The following is a 20,996-nucleotide window of genomic DNA, read 5'->3' on the forward strand; positions in this document are numbered from 1 at the left end:
TCTAATTGGATTACGCTTCTGCCCATTATATCGCATCAATCACAAGTAAACTGGCAAAGGTAGTTGAGTAAATTAATTCCAATCACATCTGAGTGTGTCACATAGATTGTCTCCCCCAGAGTGACCTTTGTTTTAAATATGCCACTCAAGCAAAGCTTCTTAGATGAAGTAATTCTTCCGTTAGGAGAATTAAACCTTAGTGACACACAAATAAATGCTTCAGCTGCACTTCAATCATTCGAGATATGCTTTGTTCTTCAATGATTTTATTTTCTGTATATCAAAGAAAGCATAATGGAGACCAAACACAAAAAAGGCAGGTACAAGTGAGGAGGAAAAATAAGCTTAATCAAAAATCTAACAATTCAGAACAACACTGCCACTATTATTGTTCAATATTCATAGGAATACCAGACTCTTTCTGAGCAGAGTGGTGGCATTTAAAACCATTATGAATCAATAATCAAAAACAGTGATGAGTAGTAATAATAAATCGTATAAGTAGTAGTACAGTTATAACAATAGTGATAATCAAAGTGACAATGAAACATAAGAGAATAAAAAGCAGATCTCCATAAAAACGTATCTAGTTTGGACAGTGCAACACCGTGTCTATGTGTGTGCGTGTGTAATCCCAGTCTTGAGGATCAAGCACTCCAGTCCCTGCTTTACACACAAGATACAGTTTCCAACAGGAGTAAGAAATTATTAGTTGTCAAAGGACAGCATTACCCTCCTTGTTTCAAAAAACCACACCGAGTGACTCTTAAATGTTGTGGTGATGGCTGTGTTCATTTGAAATGCCTGTAGCTTGTGCAAAAATTGTGGACTAGTGCAAGTGTCAAGCCGTGGGACGTCCTTTACAGTTTGCATTTGCGAACACCTCTCCTGCTCTCTGTCAACCTAAAGATTGCTTTTTGGTTTTTGAATGACAGAAAGCAAAGGGAGGATTACTTTGGAATATCAGTTTTTTTTTTAATATATTTCTTTACAAAAAAAAGTTCATGTTTAGTTTTGCATTTTGTTAAAACTATCAATAGTAACATTAATATACAACTTAAATTGAAGGAAAACATCTTTAGTATGTTAAGTGTCCTTCAACACAGCACCATCTTATTAGCTCTCACTCAACACATTTTTTTCTTTTAGGTTTCCTAATTTGCTTCCTAGATTTGAGTATCTGTTTGTCCCTTAAGGATGCTTGTAATACCCAGCTGTCTCCCTTGTTGTGGTTTCCAGATATTAGCTCTCGTTTCACAGCACAAACATCACAAGAATCACCAACTCTGCTTCAAAACCGAGGGGGGTGGGGGGGAACCCAAGAGGAAAACAAGTATGGGGAGGAGGGGGACAAACCATGTCAAACCCTGCTGTCTCGGTCTAGATGTTTGGCTTTTGACCTTAAAAAAAAAAAAAAAAAAAAAAAATCTGTTATGCCAGATTTGAATTGCTTTTTGTATAAATATTGAAATAAATGAAATGATTACAGAAATTCGTAACTTTGCTGTCTAAAGCCCCTTTCAGTGGTGACGGCATCTGTCGGCTCCTTGTCCGAATCGACATGCAGGTCACTTGTGTGTAAAAGGTAGTGCGCCAGACTGGATAACACTCAGGTATCACTTTGAACACACACACAAACGTGAACTGCATGCTGTCGGCAAGTTTTCTACACACTCAGTTTGTAATCTGCTATACATTGAAAATATTCTTCTATGGTGCATTTTCATTAATCCCAAGTCAGAAGGGATGGGGAATCATCAGTCTTAGCAGCACCATGCAGCACAAAAAAGTGACCTACAAAATGGGGGGTTAGCCATCCTTTTTTAAAGAGACTAGTGAAGCCAGGAATTTTAAGTCTGAAAAGGGCTTTATACACAGTATTTGCAAAAAACAAAACAAAAAAAAAAACAAAAAACAAAAAAAAACCCAAACACACACACACACACACACACACACACACACACACACACACACACACACACACACACACACACACACACACACACACACACACACACACGGTGAGGAAATCAGCCCAATTTGTCAAATTCAGACTGAATTCTCCAACAGGAATCTTCCGGACTTGGACGCATATCCCACAGTAGCCGTTAAAAAAAAAAAAAAAAAAAAAAAAAAGTAATCTTCACCCACCAGTCTGAAGAGCTAAATTCCAAAATGAGACGCACACATTTGGGTAGGAAGTGAAATTTACAGCAAACGTGTGAAAGCATGATAGTTTGTAATTCTACTCCTTGGCCAAGAGATTGGTGACAACTTTATAAACATGTGACATTCACAAATATTCTCCCAAAAACAAAAAAAAAGTTAATGTAAAAGCATTTTGGAATAAAGCTCTTCTTCAATACGCCCAAGTCTGCTTTTTGCACAATTATTATACTCACACCTAAAGCATGTTTCATTTGATTAGGAAAAACAAAAACAAAAAACAAAAAACAAAAAACAAAAAAAAACGATTTCACTTTATATTAAGGCATCCAACATGCATCAGCGTATCCTTCCATAAAAGACACCTGCATTCGAATGCTTAAAAACATTTCAAAACAATGTAAAATGTGTCAAAGTGCGGTATGCCAAAGATTCTACTTCCCTCAGCCTCTTTTTGCGCTGCCTATTTGGATTGTCATGAAACTATGAACATGAATATGGGAACAATTCAACAGCCCTATTCTCTCCAAAGTACCTCCTTTTATATCCCAAAGTAGTGAGTAGACAACACTCTTCATTTCACCCTTCTGTGGCAATTAAAAAGTGTGGCGGTTAAGACCAGTTCTTTCTCTCCCAATGATTTAGTCCAGTCGTATTTTATCCAAGCAATCGTTGCCCTAAAAGTGAAAGTAGGCGTGAGAAAAACAATTCCACAGGAGCAAAGTGGGAGTTATACATGTCAGCATTTCCATGTTATCCCAAAAAGTGTTTCCCAAAAATCCCCCCATGGCCTCTGCCAAAAAAAGAAAGAAAAAAGAAAAAGGAAACACTTGCATCAGTTTTTAGGGTACAACAGCTCAAGCGTGGCAAGCTGAGTGCCTTTACAAATTATAGGAAGGTCATAGAAGTAAGGTAATACATAACCACAGGGTTAGGACCAAAAATGTCTGGATAAAATGAGGATTAAGGGAACTCTGAGGAGGGTGGGGGTGTTATCACATATCAGACAGCAACTGATTAAGTGACAAGCAGCATGGAAAGAGTCTGCCGTTGTATTTGATACCAGGTGAGCTCTACAGATAACGGATATCAAGTCAGTGAAGGTTGAGCAAAGGATAGCGGGTGCAAGGGGGGAGCCAACATCAAAAACTAAAGAATATTAGTTTTTGAGGATTAGTGCTCAAATCTGTTTATTAAAATCTGAGGAGCCCAAATGGGTCCAACAATAGTCAGTGTGCAGACCAATCCTGATCTGAGTCTTTAACTGTTGCTGGTGGCCATCGCTGGAGGCAACTCGATTATTATCTCCCCTTCAGAACCACCGCCAGAGCTGGTTACAGTAGTGGAAAGAGCAGCACTGCTGGTTCCGCTCTTGTTGACGAGCGCCGTCGGCTGGCCAAAGTTAGTGGTTCTCAGGGTTGCCAGGTGACGCGGAGAGAAGACGTGGGCCCTTGCTGCAGCCCGGGATTCAAATGAGACGTTGCAAGCGTCACATCGCCCCGTTAGGGTCTCCTTTGGCACCGGCTGACCGGGCACTGGGGAAGCTGGAGGTTCGGTAACCGTTAGCTGAACAGGCTTGGGCAGGATGGGTCGATTGGCCTTGAGAGCGCTGTACTGCAGGTAGCTTCCTGAGCTCATGTCTACCTTCCCGCCTGAAAGAGGAGACTGAGAATCCCACATTGGAGTGTGGAGATGCAAACAGAGAAGGAAAGGAGGTAGGTTTAATGTTCAGAGTTTTAAAACGAACAAAGCAAAATTTAGGCTGTCTGGATATTTGCTGAGGACAAGTTATCAAGTTTCCTTAACTTAAATTTGAGCAATATTACCGAACTCAACCATATCAGCAACCATATGTGTATAAAGTGGTAATCCCAAAAGACAAGAGTCAAGCAAGCTTGTCATTAAAGTAGTGAAAGCTAGTGAGGGAATTTTAAGCTTTTATTTGTCAGATATTTTTAAGTAGGATTACTGAAATACATGCCCATTGCTTTACTTTACCCATTTATGTCTCAACTGATTTTCCAGGCTATAAATGGTTGAATGTAATTCTCCAGCACCACCTCTAAAACCGCACAGCATACCTAAATAAAACTCTTATTCAACATATTTTTAAAGAAAAGCATGTGTTCCTACTCTCTGCATTACATTTGCAAATATAAACAGTAAGTTTGTATTTTTAACGATGTATCAATAAAAAGGAGGGAAAAAAGTTGTTGTTTTTTTAATGTCATTCTCATAGAAAAACTTGTCAGCTTACCATTTTCTCCTGCTGCAGCCTCCAGCGCTTCTCCTTCGCTCTTGTGTTTTGGAACCAAATCTGCACCACCTTGAGCGGTAGGTTGAGCTCAGTGCCAATTGCCTCGCACTCCATGGCGTTGGGATGGGCACAGGTCTCGTAACATGACTGCAGAATGGACAGTTGTAGGCAGGACAAATGAGTGCGTGGTCTACGGCTGGATGAGTGGGGCAGAAAGCTGCTTTCTGTTGGGCTTGATTTAGCTACACATGGGGTGGAAGGGCTGGCCACTTTGGCAGAACTAGGGGTGTTAGGGCTGACTGGTGCAATGCTGGGGGTGGGAGGAGGGGGGATGGTACGAGGAGCTGTGTGCGTAGGAAGAGCCAGTTGTTCTCTTGATAGAGTGTTGATCTTAATGGGGACTTTGGAAGTCCAGTAGTTCAGCCCATTCTGTTTTTGTGGCACCACTGCTGTGGCTGAAGGCCTGTTGTTGATGGGAGTTGTGGGGAGCTTCGGCACCATGCGGTTAGTGGTTCCTGGTCCAGGACCAATCTCATTTTCGTTATCCCGCTCCTCATCTGTCTTTTCTTCCTCACTCTCGTCTTCTAGCTTTCGTTTCTGGGCTGGTCGTGGGGCAATTGGAATCAAATCCTTGGGTGGCACCAAGAGGACAGGGGTATTTGCTTTGGGTGCAACTTTAACCATGGTGATGTTGCTGGTGGTTTCGAGTGTGGTCTTTGGCACTGCAGAAGCACTGCTGCTCACAGGAGATGCTGTGGTGGAAGAAACGATCTCCTTCGGCTTTATAGGAACAGGGGATATTTTTTTCAACACAACTGGCGCTGGTTTGGCCAGTTCATTTACAGGCTCCCTCTCTGTCTTGATGAGGGTGCGAACAATCGGAGTAGTTGTAATTCCCCCGGTATTGTTTGTAGCAGGCTTGTTAGTGAATATGGGTTTGGAAAGAGGCCAAGTAAATTTGATGAGAGGTTTGCCAACTGCTGCCAAGGTCCCGTCACCGATGAATCTGACCTCGCCTTTTCTTTCCCTCGCCCTCATGTTCTGGAACCAAATCTGAACCACCTTCTTTGGAAGGTGAACCCACTCTGAGATCTGTTCAAACTCATGTTTCCCAGGATTTGGGTCTTTGAAATAGCAGCCATACAGAATATCAAGTTGTTCTGCTTGTATGATGGTCCTTGAACGCCGCATATCCCGGTACCTTTTTCCTTTGGACTTCCTCTGCTCCTGTTCCTGCTCCCTCTCCTTTTCTCGGTCCCTTTCCAATAGTGTGGTATTCATTTTTTCTCCAGGCCTCATATAAATGCTAGACTTGGTCACATTACTGCAGTTGACCATGTTTGAAACATTGTTAGAAGAGGGCATGGCAGTAACAGATTCCGGCTTAACCTGGACGACTACCAGACCTTTGGATGTGGGCCTCAGGCCAAGTCCGTCCAGCAACTGTCCCTTCTGTGCTGCAATTGTATCAGCCAGAGATGAGGACAGAGCAGACTTTGAGCTGTTTTTGCCCATGCTGAGATCAAGAGCTGACTCACAGTCGTCACCATTGGACAGGTAGCGGGAAGTTTGGTTTTGTGAGAAGAGAGATTGCGAGAGAAGAGAGTTGGAGAAGCGTGTGATGGTTGGTGGGTTGGGAAAGATGGGGACTTTGCTTCCATCCCCAACCACCGAAGGAGTAAGGGAGAGAACATAGGGGCTAAGAAATGGAGTAGAAAAGGGAGTGAATGACAAGGGAAGCGAGTGGAGAGCACCAGTTGGGATTTCAGAGAGATCAACTGCATTGGACTGTGAGCTTGGAGGATCACCTTGGGCCTCCAACTCTAGATCTACATCTGGGTCTTGTCTTTCCTTTTTTAGCTCCAGATCATGTTCAAACTTCTCTCTCTGTTTTTTTCTCTTGGCCCCTTGACTACCTCCGCCATCCTCATCTTCGTATTCATCCTCTGCATCGGAAAGAAACACAGTCGTGGAGCGCAATACCTTTCCTCCAACTGAACCCTTATCGCCGTGGACCTCCCGCTGTGCTTCGTCTTTAGCAGGGCTTACAGGATCATCTCTTAAAGACCCATTCTGACTTTCCTCATCTGAAACAATGACAGAAGTGTAGACCTCATTCTCTGAATCAGATGTGAGACAGGAATCTCCCTGACCCTCCCTTCCCAACTCTCTGTGTTTGCGTTTCCCTCTTGTACTAGACAAATCCATGGCCTGATTACTAAATGGTTCAGCATCATCCTCACCTTCTGCTATTATGAGGGAGCTTTCCTCGTCATCATAGTCATTATCAGAACTCTGACAATTTCTTGTAACACCGGTCAGCTGTTCCAACTCTGTCGCCCTCTGTCTTTGTTTTGTGTGTCTAGCTTGGGTCAGCCACCTTCGAACCTCTTCTTCAGAAAGACCCACCTCTCGGCCCAGCGCTTCACAGTCCTCATGGGGAGGACTTGCAGCATCAGCCTCACTACGTGACTCAAAGAAGGCCCAAAGAACCTCTGACTGGAACTCTGAAAGCACTGGAAGGTCTGGATAAATGGAATCCACTGTATTACAATGAAGACGATTTTGGCTGTTAGTTAAGGCATTGGTACTTGAGCTGGATTTTGGGGTGCCAAGAGAGCCACATGGGCTTGTGCCTGATTGGGATTTTTGAGGAGTAGAATCAGGACTAAGGGTAAGGTTTAAATTTACAGGACTGAGGCTTGAGTTGCTGGGCACAGATGCAGAAGGGGAGAGGTTGTTATTGCGGAGGCTCTTCTCTGTGCCCGCAGGGGAGAGATTCAGGCTAGCTGCTTTATCACCTTCCAGGTCCAACTGATTTGTTGAGCAGTCTCCATCTGTTGTGCTATCTTCATGTGCCTTCCCATTGTTTTCATTATTCTCAACCTTTAGGTTACTTTCTATATCAGAACACTGTGAAACGTCTGTACTATTCTCCTCCTTAGGTTTCTGGGCAGTACGGTTATGCTCATCTTTGACCTGATCAGAGATCTTTTCTTCAACAGTCTCATTTCTAGCCTCACTTTTTTGTTCTCTCTCACTCTTTAAAGTCTGTTTTTGCTCTTCCCCACAGAGCTGTATGTTTGTTGGAACTCCTGCAGAGGGCCACTGGTTCTGTAAGCTGTTAAGTCTTTGGGTTAGAAGAGCTTGCTGGGCTGTGCTGAGACCTACGAGTGGCACGCACTGGGTAAGGAGCTGGCCCTGCTGGTTCTCTTGGTGCTGCTGGGTTTGGGCTTGGAGCCCATTTAAGATCAAGGGCATGACCATTTGAGGCTGAGGCACAAGCTGAGGTGCAGCGGCACCAGGAGCAGCACTAGCTGCAAACAGGGAGGGGAGGAGGGAGTGTGACAGCGTGTTGGGACTGGAAGTGAGGAGGGTGAGAAAGGCCGAGACCGCCTGAGCTGAGGCCACAGGGGAAGTGAGGAGGGAGGGAGCCACTTGTGAAGTTGGAATCTGCTCGCCTTCTTTCGCAGCAGTCACCATCAACGTCCCAGGAGCAGCACAGTTGGTGGAGGTAGCTGACTGACTGCTTCCACTTTCCGACGTGGTAACTACTGGGTTGGCAGCGCTGCCTCTCAAACCAGCAGCAGCCACTGCGCTGTTTGCAACATGTGCAGCAATTCCAGCATTTCTGCTGCGGGTCTGGTGCAAGACAGATTTCATATGGCTCTCAAGGGTGATGGCATGATTGTAGGAGACTCGACATACAGAACACTGGTAGGGTTTGTTTGATATATATGGCCGAGACAGGATTGGAACTGAAGGAGTTTGGGGACTACTTTCTGCACCTTGTTTTCCAGAGCCTGTTGTCATTCTCTGAATGTGGGATGCAGAGTTGTAATGAACACTCAAGGCAGTTCTGCTGGGAAAACTTTCCAAGCAGGCATTACATTTGAATGAACGGGTGTTATTTTCAGCTGGCACTCCGTTTTTACCAACTGACTTTTCACTAGCGTCTGGGATTTCTGTGTTTTCAGTTGCATTTTGCTGTTTGGCTCCTGTAAGTGGATTTCCCTCCTCTTCTGGCTCGGCTTCAGCTTCACCTCCCTCCTGTTGCATTATTCTCTCTTCCTCCATCTCTTTGTCTCCAAGCGTCTGGGTAGCGTCTGAACTCTCGCTAGATTTGCAGGGGTCTGAAGTGACGTCTTCAGCGAGCTTCAGTTGTGAAGACTCAGCATCTGATAAGATAAATACACAATGAACAATCAAAATCAAATCAGTGGTGTAGTAAATAATAAATGTACATCTACATACAGCATGTAATTTGTATAAGCAAGAGGATTTTCCACTCCGAAAGCATGCTCTAACCTTACTCTTCGAGCCTCCTTTTGCCTTTACATAGTTTTAAAATAGATTATCACCATCAATCAGTAAAGGTCAACCAAGTTAAAGTTGTTGAGATATCCAATTAGTGCAGTTACGACAACAAAGGGCATGTGTTATTATCCTTTCAATTTTATAGTTTACTTCTCATGAGTTAATTACAAAAACAAGCATCACTCTCACCTGAGGACTTGTGAGCGCCTTTGTCCTCGTCTACACGGGCAGCCCGTTTTAGAACAGCCTGATAACAGAAAAGGAGAGAGTCAGCAAAATTTCCATAGCAAACTTGGCTGCGCAATGACTCTTTCGAGATGAGCTGAATGCTATAATGTAGCTTCTGTGAAGAACAACATTTGGGTGTGACTCATTGATGTGTGGTTATATTACACATAGCGAGCCTGCCTTTAATTTGCAAATTACCCTTCAGGCATAAATTAAGTAGTCTTTGATCAATTGAGCCACCAGTAAAATTCCCTTCATTTCTTAACATTATACATAACTAAACCATCGTGGTTCTTTACAGACTGTTCACAGAGATACTTACTTTTTCAAATGTGATGGCTACTTAAATACTTTCAAAGTGACATACTTGGTAACAGGCTAAGCCAAACAATGAGATATCCAAACTATTTAAACAACAATCACAGTCCTGACTACACAAAGGGGATATGCACAAACAAGTCATGAAAACAGAAATTACTTCAATCACATTTTAAACTACTATTAATTACAGTACTGTGCAAAAGTCTTGAGCTAACACAGATGAAAATAGCAGTTTAAAGCAAGTTTACACAATTCTAAAAAGTTTTCAAATCAATATTTGGTATGACCACTTTTAACCTGAACCCTTATCATTGCTTTAAGTAGTATTAAGAAATAGTTCCCCAGGCATCTCAAAGGACATTCAAAGCATTTCTTTGGATGTTGTCTGACTTTTTTCCTGTTATCTACCAAGATGATCCCACACAGCTTCAATAATGTTGAGGTCCGGGCTCTGGGGAGGCCAGTCCATGACTGAATGTTTCTTTGTGTTCTTCTATCCAAATATTATTTTACTTCACCGGCAGTGTGTTTGGTATTACTGTCATGCAGCAAAAATTAACTGCTTCTTAAAATATATTGCATGGTAGCTCAAAAATCTGACATTGTTTTTCATAATTCATCATTTTCACAAGATCCCCAACACCAATGACTGAAATGCAGCTCCAAACCATGACAGAGCCTCCACTGTGTTTTAAGGATGATCACTGTTGTACTGTCCTAGCCTCCTCTATACATACTGATAATAATTTCAGTGAAGAAAAAAAAAAAAAAAAAAAAAAAGTGGATTCTTCATTCCTTAAGATCTGTTGACACAGATTTACAATCTATTTGTTTACTTTGTCATACCTCAGCTTTTTCACTCAGTTTCCTTTACTCAACAATGATTTTTTGACAGACACCCTTCCACTGAGACCATTTCAGATGAGGCTTCAGTGATGGATCAACTGAAGGGCCAGATGCACCTCTCAGGTTCTGTGTCAGGTCTTTACTAGATTGTCCCCCCAATTTCCTAAGGACATGACTTTCAGATGCTATTCATCATAGTTTTAGAAGGCTACCACTTCTTTTGTCCTCCAATTGTCCAGTTTACTCAATTTTTTAAGGGCACACTGCACACCGTGCCATAAATAAATAAATGAATAAGCTGGTTGCTGTTATCTTTGATCTTGGACGTTTTTAAATAGTCACCTAAAGAAATGAGAACAAGTGTGTTTTTGTGACAAGCTGCTAGTAACAAAGTGTCTAAATATACATTTTAAAAATGGTTCTTAGTCAAGTTCTCTGTTGTGTAGACAACATTCAACACCGTTTCGTCCCTTCAGTTAGGTGCTATAACAAACAAACAAAACATTTTTGTTTGTCCATGTACTGACCATTTCCTCTGAAAATGGTCAGTACATGGACTAAAGAAAAAGTGAGTAAAGAATTAGCCAATGCTCAAAGAAAACCTTTCAAAGACATTCAGAAAGTCTGGGGAACTTGTGTGTGTGTGTATGTGTATATATATATATGTATGTATATATATATATATATATATATATATGTATGTATATATATATATATATATATATATATATATATATACACACATACACACACATTTTTTTTTCCCCCAATATTTTTCTGGTATTACAAATTAAGAATTGAACTGGCCTAGTTGTGTTTTCCATTGCTTAACAACGCCAATTTTCTAATGCATTTCATACTATACTACTATGCCGGCTACAACAGAGAGGAAACTACAATACCTCAGCACTAAACACTGGCGCACTGGTTTTATTTTAACAGTAGATTACAGTCTAGCTCTGACCACTGTTCCTCTTTGACAATGTATTTTTCCTGTTTTGCATTCATCACCATGACTTCTGATACTTCTGTGCTTGCCTCGTCACTTAATTAATCATGCATTTGGTACCCCAGCATTTATAGCATCGACACTAAGGCTTGTGTAACTTTCCTGCCTCAAAAGCAACTATTAAGTTGGATGAGCATCACAAGAAAAATTTTTTTAAGAAGTTGTGAATTTGATTTAAGTTAATATGTCTAATCTCTGTATAACAGCCAGGAAGAAGTGAGATCATTAAACATTATGCACGTAACTGATATATTACCCAATATAATCAGGCTGTATAACAAGAGGAAGGAGGTGGGAAAAACATGAACTCAGCCATAATTTGACATACTTTGGCCATAATGCCATGCCACACTTACAATATCCAGCAACCTGTCGACACACGATGAAAGCACGCTGTGTTGCTGGGTGAGATGTAGAGATAGGGAAGATCTGTCTGATTGCCCTTTTTGGCACAGGGGGCACAACCACTCTGCCACCCCATTCCTTTCACTGCACACCGCCTCTCCAGACTCCTCCTAACAAACACAAATAGACGTTTGAGAATCCTGCCCTTCAGGAGTGGTTTCTTTGCAAAAAAGAAAAACAAAGCAAAGCAAAACAAAAATAAATGATGCATAAAGTATTTCATAGAAAAAGAAAGAAATTAAGATGTGATGCAATAACTGCAGTTTATGAAAGGGACTGACCAAGCTCAAGGAGGGAGTTAGACACAGACCAAGACAAACTGTTACTGGATGGATATCCACGTCAATAAATCTAATCACAAATAAGTACCTCAGTCTCACAAGAGTTGCACTTCTAACTTTCTAAAGAGATTGCTATTATTTGTCCACAACGACCAATTACACATCAATTTAAACTGTTTAAGTGGCAGCTTCGTAATGTGAATGAGTACACCTCACACTCGTAGATAAATTTACAAGGCACTGATGCGAACTCAAAGTTGCTCCTGGATGCAAGATCGACTTCCTAAACACATCTTTGTTGCCATTCTGACAACAAATCCGTACATACAATACCGAAATAAATGCAGAATAACCAGAGGAGCACACTCGATGCAAATCATAACATGCACTGCCTGAATTTACAACAAGTACACTGTCTCTCAGATCACAAATATCCCCACTGGTTTTGACTAATACGAGGAACATGTGGCCAGCATACTGCATATATTCTGATACCACACTGTACTCGCTCACCGTGCAGGATTAAAAAAATAAATGAAATACTCGGGCTCCCATGCAGTCTTAAGGAAACCAAACAAACCGCTGGTAGTGTGAATATTACCACAGAGCTTTCATGTATACTTCGGCTAACATTCACAATCAAAGGTGCAGCGGAAAAACACGGGAATTCGTGCCCATGAGGAGAAATACCAACACAGCTCCCATCCTCACTTCCTCGTCATGCCAATTAGCAAGCTAGCAGGGTTATATGACCAGATAATATTTCGACGAGTCTACATCTGCGGAGTGTATCGCGTTTAATAGCTCCTCGTCACGAGTTTAATCATCAAAAGCAGAAGACCTACCTAAACTGGCATCTTCTTGGCCGTAGTTGGCTAATTAACGAGCAGCCTAATTAGCTATGCCGAGCAGAGACGAATCAATTAGCTAGCAAGCTAGGCGCTGTGAAGCCCCCCCTGTAACGTCGCATTACAGTGGTGTTTCTGGAAACGCTGGCTGCCAGTTAGTTTACTGAAAATAAAAACCTGCAGTCACAGCCACACTTCTCCGAAACTGTAAAAGACGAGGCAGGCGTCCGCGTAATCTCGCTCCTGGCTCTCTCGGTTAAGGCTGAGCGATGATTAAATTAATAAACAAAAAGGAGGGGGGTGGGGGGCTGTGCTATTAACAGTCGTGTCACTTTGCTAGCTAGCCTGTTAGCAGGCAGAGATAATTAACCGCTCCTCAAACTGTCTCCCAACTGGCCGCTCTACACTCCCTACAAAACTCTGCCTCGGCCAGGTGGGGAAACTGCAGCTTCAATAACCGAGCGAGTTTACCCAGGATAGACGATAGACTCATAGGCTTCATATTAAAATAAAAAACAAAACCTCGGCCTCGAGTTATTTCCTTACCCCTCTGATTATAGGCTGCCAGTCGGGCATCTAGTGTTGCACTGCCCGCCGCCTGCTGCTCAACAGCGCAAATTGAGGCCTAGCCGGACTAAAGCCATTTAATTAATGAACGTGGGCTCCGCTTACAGATGTGTTAGAAGCACTCGCACCCCCTCCTCCCTCGCCGCCCAGCAAGACCCCCTTTTTGGACGCGTCCTAGCGCTCAAATCCATACCTTAAACACTCACGGTGCAACACATGGCCATTTAAACAAGCGTTTTAAGAGCTCCGAGCCGTAATTGGCGAAAGAATTAGACGCCGAAAAGCGAGTTGAAAAAGCACAGTACGTGCGCGGCGGTCGCCTCGACGATGGGGGTGGTGTAGGGAGAGCCAGGCAAAAGAGAGAGACGAGAGGCGAGAGAAAAAAGTTTGGGATTTAATGTTGGATTTCTATGAGGGATCGGATTAGTATGGGGCACAATCCGTCGTTTGCTCGATCCTGTAGCAGTCGCAGGCCACTCTCCCCGCTCAAATCGGCACAATTAACCGATCGCGAATGGCGTTTAATTAAGTTCGGAGCAATTAGCTAATGCGTTTTTTTACCTGCATGGTCGCCGCTCCAGCACACGCACGCACACACACACGCTTCCTCTGTGGCTCCTCAGAAGTGAAAAGTTTTCTTGCCTGCCCTCCCTCCCTCTCTCTCTCTCTCTCTCTCTCTCTCTCTCTCCTGTTCTCCCCCTCCCTTCATTTGCCCTATCCCTCTCTCCTTCCCCTCTTCCCTCTAGTAAACAGACCACAGCTCCCCCCGAGGCTGATTGCTGACATTCAGAGGGGACAGACACGGCAATCAAATCCCTTATGTAACCCCGCAGATATTACAGATAATTAATGTATGTTCAAACACTGATCGCTTATTATTGGGTAATAGAAGTAATTAAGACAAAGAGAAAAGGGGGAAATGGAGAATGAATGATATATTCATTTAGAGAGGTGGTGGGTGGAGAAAGAAATATCTTAATGCTCAAATTACACGGAATGCCCCTTAAATGCGAGAGCTCTTCCTCATTTTCACATTAAAAGGTGAATAATAAATGAGTCCCCATTCTGCCAACTTAGATTGTCACAAAGAGTGTGACGACTTAATTAAAGCTGAATAATGGAGATGTGACCGCGGAGCTTCCCTTCGCCGGCCTCCTCACACCCTCCTCCGCACGAATTCTGACATGTTTTCACTCAAACTATAGGTGTGGCGCAAATCAACAGCCGACTATGTGGGATAAATATTTATGAAGCGGAGCGGATTAAAACTGCACCATCTGTATGTCCCCTGCGTTTCTGGGACAGGAAGTGATTTTCCTGAATATACCAATAGGTGTCCTTAATTGCGCCTGTGCGAAATCAAACGTTGCTGACGTGTAGAGGTCGCACGGATTGAGCTTTTTCTCTGATTTCAAAGCCGAATTGTTTGGAGTGAAGGAGCTGATGCGTGAAGGTGTGTGACGGTACACTTGGTGTTTTTTGGAGACTCTGTGGTTCATATTGGTGATTTTGACATGTAGCTCCCGCACGACTCCACAGCAGCTGCACCGCCTGGGCTGAACGGCTCGAGTGTGATAATTAGACCGGTGTAACTTATTAATGGAGATACGTTTTTTGTTATTTTGTAACATACATAGGTTACATTATAACATTAAGGACCGTCAACAGTAACTGGGGTGGCTGTTTAAGTGGGAGAAAGTTAGCATATCATTAGCAATAGCACAATGTAAACATAACCTTTTACGAGGAAAGACATTTATGTATATAACCTAATTTTAGTCAAAATATAGAAAACTAAAGGTTATATAATTTTCTTAATATTATTATATAACTGTATTATTACTGATGCTTGTACTGTATTTCAGTGTAGAGCAGGTTAAATTACAGGCTGAATTTTGGCAGTACTTGTCAGCCACTTAGGTATACCTTGCTAGTACTGGATTGGAGTGTTTTTTACATTTAGAGCTGCCTTAATTCTTCATGGCATACATCCAACAAGCTGTGGAAACATTCCTAAGAGATTTTGCTCCACAAAGACATGAAAGCATCACACAGTTACTGCCGATTTGTCCAGCTGCACTTGCGTTCCTCCATATCCCAAAGGTGCTCTGCTGTATTGACATCTGGTGAGGGCATTTGAGTACAGTAAACTCACTTTTATTAAGAAAAAAAAACACTTGCTTGCTCGTTGTTCACGCTAAATTCTGACCCCACCATCGAGCAATGGAGGGCCATCAAATTAGTTAACATTTTTCCCGTAGTACTCAGGTAGGCTGTGGTGTTTAAGCCATGTTCAGTTGCTACTAAGAGGTTCAAAATGTGGCAACAAAATGTTCCCTTCACCATTACACTGCCAGCAGCAGCCTGAACTGTTGATATAAAGCAGGATGGATCCATGCTTTCTTGTTTACACTAGTTTCTGACCCTACCATCATGATGTCACAGCAAAAATCGAGGCTCATCAGACAAGGCAATGTTTTTCTAGTCCTGTTCTTAGCTTGCTGTAGCCTGTCTGCTTCAAGGTTTGACTTGTTGTGCATTCAGAGATGCTCTTGTGCATACCTTGGTGGTAGCAAGTAGTTCTTTGACTTTTTCCTTCCTATTAGCTCAAAGCAGTCTAGCGATTCTCCTCTGACCTCTGGCATCACCAAGGTGTTTTCACCCAGTGAACTACTTCCCTCTGGATGTTTTCTCTTTCTCAGAAGGTGTTTTTTTTTTTTGTAAACCCTAGAGATGGTTTTGTGTGAAAATCCCAGCTGATCATCACTTTCTGAAATACTCAAAGCAGCCTGTTGGCTAATTAACAATCTTGTCACATTCAAATTCACTTTAGTCACCTTCCTTCCCCAGTTTGTTGCTCTGTTTGAACCCCCAACAGGTCATCTTCACCACCACTTTTAAAAGTCATCAGCAGTGGCGTTACAGCAACATAACAAAACATTTCCCATAACGCAGCCAGTCTGTGCTTTCTACCCACCAATGAGAGCATTAACTCATCGTATACAACATACACCATTCTATTTATATCAATCCTACAGTGACTTTAAAGTAGACGTGGGCGTATTTGCAATCACATTACACTGTCACTTTGGATCTCACCATGTTTTCTTTCTTGTTTTTCTTGTTTGTTTGTTTTTTTAGATGAGTGTTGAAGTGGAAAGGAAATTTTTATGCAATGCCGACACCCTGAAAAAACTGGAGGAGATCGGGGGTATGTGTTTAATTTGTCCGCCACACATTTACACATGAATCCAGTTAGATCGGAGGCATTTATCTGATGCTCTGATCCACGGCGAATTATAAACGGCCACTGAAAGGCTTTTCCAGCATTTAATGGCACTAATTGCTGTAGTTGTTGTGTAACTGTAGTGACACTGGCCATCTGTCTTTGGTTAATGATGAAGTTTAATTATCTGTATCAGCCTTTTTACATTTTATTTATTAAATTATCTATTTTAAAAAATCCCTTTTTCCATCAGCAGTTTGCGTTGGCCAACAGCAGATTCACGACCAGTATTTCGATACTCCTGAGTTTCACCTGACTTTTAGGGACATGTGGCTGCGTAAACGTAAAGGATGCTGGGAGCTCAAGTGCCCGACAGCGGAAGCGCAGAGCGGGAAGCAGGGTGAAGCAGCAGCATCACTGTGCACCCGTTACAAGGAGATAACCAGCCTGCCTGAAATTCACCTGAGAGTCAAAGAGGTCATAAAACAGGACAGAGAGTCAGAGGCGGGCTTCTCACAGGAAGATGAGTCGTGGCTGAGCAAACTGGACCTGGTGTGCTTTGCAGAGTTTACAACAGCACGGTGCTCGTTTACTTTAAAGGAGGAGGGCGTGCAGATCGATCTGGACCAGGCTGACTTTGGCTATCATGTGGGGGAGATAGAAGTCCTCATATCAGAGGGAGGAGATGAGCAGGCTGCACTGGAGAAGATCAGAAAAACGGCGGAAAAGCTGGGTATACGCTCTCAAACATTTAACACATCCACTGCCTTATACTGTGTATTATTAAACGTACCTGTGAAGTAGTGAAGACTTTTTTCTCTTCTTCTTCACAGGGCTTACTGGAGATCAGCGAGTTAAAGGAAAAATGGATGTTTACCTCAAAAGAAATCACCCTGAGCACTATGCAAAACTACTTAGTGAACACATCCTGTAAGAGATCATACTGCATCTGTACAAATATGGGAACAAAAAAAGTTCTTATTTACTATAAAAGGTAATATTCTTTAATAAAGTATAGATTTATAAACTCAATAAACTCTAAACTGTAAAACCTACTGGATGGTCCATGGCTGCTGTCATTGCTACGTGAACTTTTTGTATGTGAGGTTATGTTTTAGGGGGTTTTGGGAAGGGTTTGGGCATTCGATCAGAGTTTATATTAATTTATCGCTAATGATGACAATGTTTTCTTACCGAGAGTAAAGATGTGTACTCACAAAGAGGCTCAAAGAGGAGGAACTGGTTTGTGACACGTGGCAGAGGATCTTCTGATTGCTCGGCACACATTTTTAGAGTGATGAAACCGTCCCATTGTCTTTTCACAGAAACTTTCTTCACAGTGTTTAAATCTGAATGTCTCACTAAAAACATTTGCACTTGAATGTTCTACATAGCGTTCAGAATTTGACTTGTTATATGTAGATACATATCTTTTGACGTATACTATGCTTTGCAAGCAGTCACCTTTACGGGAGACTGTTTTTGGAGGCACTAATTAGTTTGTCATGTCCACGTCATTATTAAGTAACTATTAAGTAATTACACAATGATAAATGAATACCTACAGTTGGTTGTGTGTATGTGGGCGGAGGATGCAGGTATGTTTGTATTCCTGTCTGCATGACAACATTTAGTGACATTAATACATTGCCCATCCTCTTAATCCTAAAATAAACCATCAGGTGCCAAACCCTACCCAAATTCTAAACAAAAGCCTCCTGTGCACAGCCACGTCTCAAACAGGCACAATCACACACATTTAGTGAGTGTATCCTTGTAGCTGTACTCTTTCCAAAACAGTAACTTCCCTGCATGTTGCACGTTCAGGTCACATCTGTAAGTTGGAGCTATTGATAAATAGGGTCCAAATAGCCAGTTTTAGATCCAATTTAAGACCCAGGAAGCACAGAACAGGTTGCAAAGAACAGAGTGAGGACTGCAACCTTTCAACTAAACAAAAACATGTCCTGCCACTTATGTCAAAATAGCTATTGCGCAGCATCTTGATTGTCCCAGAAATATTTCCTCCTTCAACCTACTGTTTACGGTTACAGTTACATGCATTGTTAGAGTTATTATCATCTTAAATCTGATCATGAGAAAATATTTGCCTGCTGCAGAGACACACAAGGGGCTGCACTGAGCGTGTTGTTCACGGTGAGAAAAAAAAGTGCTCCAGTGATATCATTAAAAAGCTTCCCGCCTCATGACTACCTGTTTGTTTTCTTCAAAAAGATTTCTTTGTTATGATGTGTACCAGAGATTAGCTAGAAATCAGTCAGTTCAGTGATGGTTACAGAAAAAGGAGGGGAAACACACAGTTAGAGGACAAACTGTGACTTTAAGTTTGGCTCTTTAAGCTCCATCAGTACTGTCTGTTAACGACAACATTTCTAATATCTTCTAACATCCTGTGCAATGTCTACTTAATGGTGATATATTCATTAGCAAGAGGAAAACACTGTATATTTTAAGCTGCAAAGAAAAATTCATGTTCTTGCACGTCAGCTTGTATCAATGATAAATTACCAGAGTCATCCATGGATAATCCTCTTTCATTTTGGGTCATGTCCAGTCAGGTGGATGCAATGGAGGAGGATTCTCAGAGGTGTAGATTTGTTCTCCTGCTGATTAGGTCTCCGCACCTGTTGTAGGCAGATCCACCTGGACACCTGGAATTCACACCACACACACCATGGCTTCTGCTGTGCACAGACAGCTGGTCTTGTTCACAGGAAGACTGCACAGGAGGCCAACTTCATGCAGGAGGTGTTACACAGGCAGTCCTGTGTCACGCAGAATGTAGATGATCCCTTCATTTAAAAAGAAAACAACCCATCAACATCTACCAATCAGACATGCAGTGGATCGATTCCCAGCTAAAAAAGTATCCTTGAGCAAGTACTAGCCCTTTGAGTTTCCCCTGATTCATCCATCAGACTGTGAGTGTGTGAGAAATTTAGCTAAAGGTGTGTAGGTATAGATGAAAGCACTGCATGACGCTGTATGTGACTGGGTGAATTAGATTTATTATACAAAGCACTTTGAGTGCTCAAACTGAGTAGAAAGGCACTGTATAAGCACCAGTCCTGTTATCAGGGGCGGGTCTGGGGGGAGGGGCTTTGTTTTCTTAAAAGAGATAACGATATAATAATTAGTTATTATACCTCTGTACCATTTACAGAGGTATGTGCTACCCTGTGTAGATCTCTTGCTCCTCCTTTGTCCTCACATGTAAAATTTTCTAGATCAGTCACTGCCTGTTACCATTTACAGTTTCCATGTACAGTGATCACAACAGAAGTCTGAATGTTTCAAACTGCAACAACACTTATTTAATGGACACCACGGCCCATAAGTCAGGAGGTCATACTTGTAGCAAAAGAAACACAGAGTAAACCTAAGGCAGTCTGCATATGCTTACAATGTGATAGATGTTGGAGCAGAAATTTATTAGCCAGACATCAAAACCAAGAGTAAATTCTGCTGAGGTTGTTTGCATTTTATATCTGGTGAAAAATAATGAGTGGTTCACTCCTATGGGCAGTTTAGAGTCACCAATCATCATTTAAAACAATAACTCTTAAACCAGTGATTATTAAATAATGGATGATTCCTAACAATATTATAGCCTGTATCCAAGGCTGTTTTGTGCCTATAAATGTCCCTTCTCAGATATAACTTGTATGATATCCACTGGTGTTTGGTAAATAATAAAATAAATGTACTGTAAAACATGTAACACATGAAATGAGTCCGTTTTCACCCCATGGCCCATCTGTAAGTGAGAGGCCCTGGATTAGTGGTTCAGCTGTCGGTATGTTGTTTGAATCTTCCTGTACGCTGTCAGCAAATTGTTTAGCGATAAAGAGCTTGCAGACATGTCATGAATTCAGAAGTCACATGTTGTGGGCTTTGATGACTCAGACCTTCTTCTCTTCATATTTATACATTATTTGTTGTGACACCCTCTGGAACACATTCCAAAATGTAGATTTTAGAGGCTAAGTTAGTTCGGTTAGTTGAGCCCCACGTCCACACAGTGGCCCTGGCAGCCAAATCCTGGGGGACTGGTAGACTGTTTTGTAGGACCTAAATAACACAGGTGTCAAAAAATAGACGGGTTATTAAATTATAGGACCCTCCGCCCCTCGGGAATAGATGACAAACACCTTCTTTACCATGAGCAACCTCAGACTTGATTCATTACGTTGAGGTGACACAGGAATGAACAGTACAGTCGTTCACAATAAATAAAATAGATTGCTCAGTGGCACTTTAAGTTGCTTAGCTTGACATGTTATCATTTTTAGTTTCCTTCCACTTTACTCTGTGTGCTGTTTTCATTTTAGTTTGAAGAGAAGAAGGTCGCCCCCCCCCCCCCACCACCACCAGACACACACACCCAAAAAATAAATACATAATAATATGAAAAACTAAATTTACTAGCCAGAAGAGTCCAAGTCCATTCATTACGAGCGCCTTCAGTGTACGACTACAGTCTAATGTTTATCGTTATGTTAAA

At 42.1% G+C, this 20,996-nt stretch overlaps 2 protein-coding genes across 9 annotated transcripts; one reads left to right on the forward strand and one right to left on the reverse strand.

The window, feature by feature from the left end:
• Positions 1-249: 249 nt before the first annotated feature.
• zfhx2 (zinc finger homeobox 2) lies at positions 250-19,024 on the reverse strand. Of its 3 annotated transcripts, none has more exons than XM_085172951.1 (5): positions 19,001-19,024; positions 11,501-11,659; positions 8,930-8,987; positions 4,424-8,601; positions 250-3,831 (listed from the first exon to the last, which is right to left on the reverse strand). In XM_085172951.1, exons 1-5 carry the CDS (start codon positions 19,007-19,009, stop codon positions 3,427-3,429), a joined length of 4,809 nt encoding a protein of 1,602 aa, XP_085029077.1. In that variant the 5' UTR covers positions 19,010-19,024; the 3' UTR covers positions 250-3,426. The 3 variants fall into 3 exon arrangements, with proteins under 3 accessions (XP_085029077.1, XP_085029078.1, XP_085029076.1); XM_085172952.1 differs by lacking the exon at positions 19,001-19,024 and adding an exon at positions 13,807-13,931; XM_085172950.1 differs by lacking the exon at positions 19,001-19,024 and adding an exon at positions 13,225-13,427.
• On the forward strand, positions 14,506-18,681 carry thtpa (thiamine triphosphatase). 6 transcript variants are annotated; one of them, XM_085173001.1, is made up of 4 exons: positions 14,506-14,717; positions 16,387-16,456; positions 16,725-17,204; positions 17,305-18,681. In XM_085173001.1, exons 2-4 carry the CDS (start codon positions 16,387-16,389, stop codon positions 17,403-17,405), a joined length of 651 nt encoding a protein of 216 aa, XP_085029127.1. In that variant the 5' UTR covers positions 14,506-14,717; the 3' UTR covers positions 17,406-18,681. The 6 variants fall into 6 exon arrangements, with proteins under 6 accessions (XP_085029127.1, XP_085029131.1, XP_085029126.1 ...); XM_085173005.1 differs by having other exon boundaries at positions 14,512-14,717; positions 16,728-17,204; XM_085173000.1 differs by having other exon boundaries at positions 14,540-14,698.
• Positions 19,025-20,996: the final 1,972 nt, after the last annotated feature.

This window comes from Neolamprologus multifasciatus, chromosome 9, assembly GCF_963576455.1.
Source record: "Neolamprologus multifasciatus chromosome 9, fNeoMul1.2, whole genome shotgun sequence".
Taxonomy (NCBI): Eukaryota; Metazoa; Chordata; class Actinopteri; order Cichliformes; family Cichlidae; genus Neolamprologus; species Neolamprologus multifasciatus.

Coding starts and splice junctions, on each gene's coding strand:
- zfhx2 (XM_085172950.1), bottom strand. CDS start 13,254: ATGCCCGACTGGCAGCCTATAATCAGAGGG. Junction 11,660..13,224: donor GGCAGCCTATAATCAGAGGG/GTAAGGAAATAA, acceptor TGTGTTTGTTAG/GAGGAGTCTGGAGAGGCGGT. Junction 8,602..8,929: donor AGGCGCTCACAAGTCCTCAG/GTGAGAGTGATG, acceptor TTATCTTATCAG/ATGCTGAGTCTTCACAACTG.
- thtpa (XM_085173001.1), top strand. CDS start 16,387: ATGAGTGTTGAAGTGGAAAGGAAATTTTTATGCAATGCCGACACCCTG. Junction 16,457..16,724: donor AAAACTGGAGGAGATCGGGG/GTATGTGTTTAA, acceptor TTTTTCCATCAG/CAGTTTGCGTTGGCCAACAG. Junction 17,205..17,304: donor AAAAACGGCGGAAAAGCTGG/GTATACGCTCTC, acceptor TCTTCTTCACAG/GGCTTACTGGAGATCAGCGA.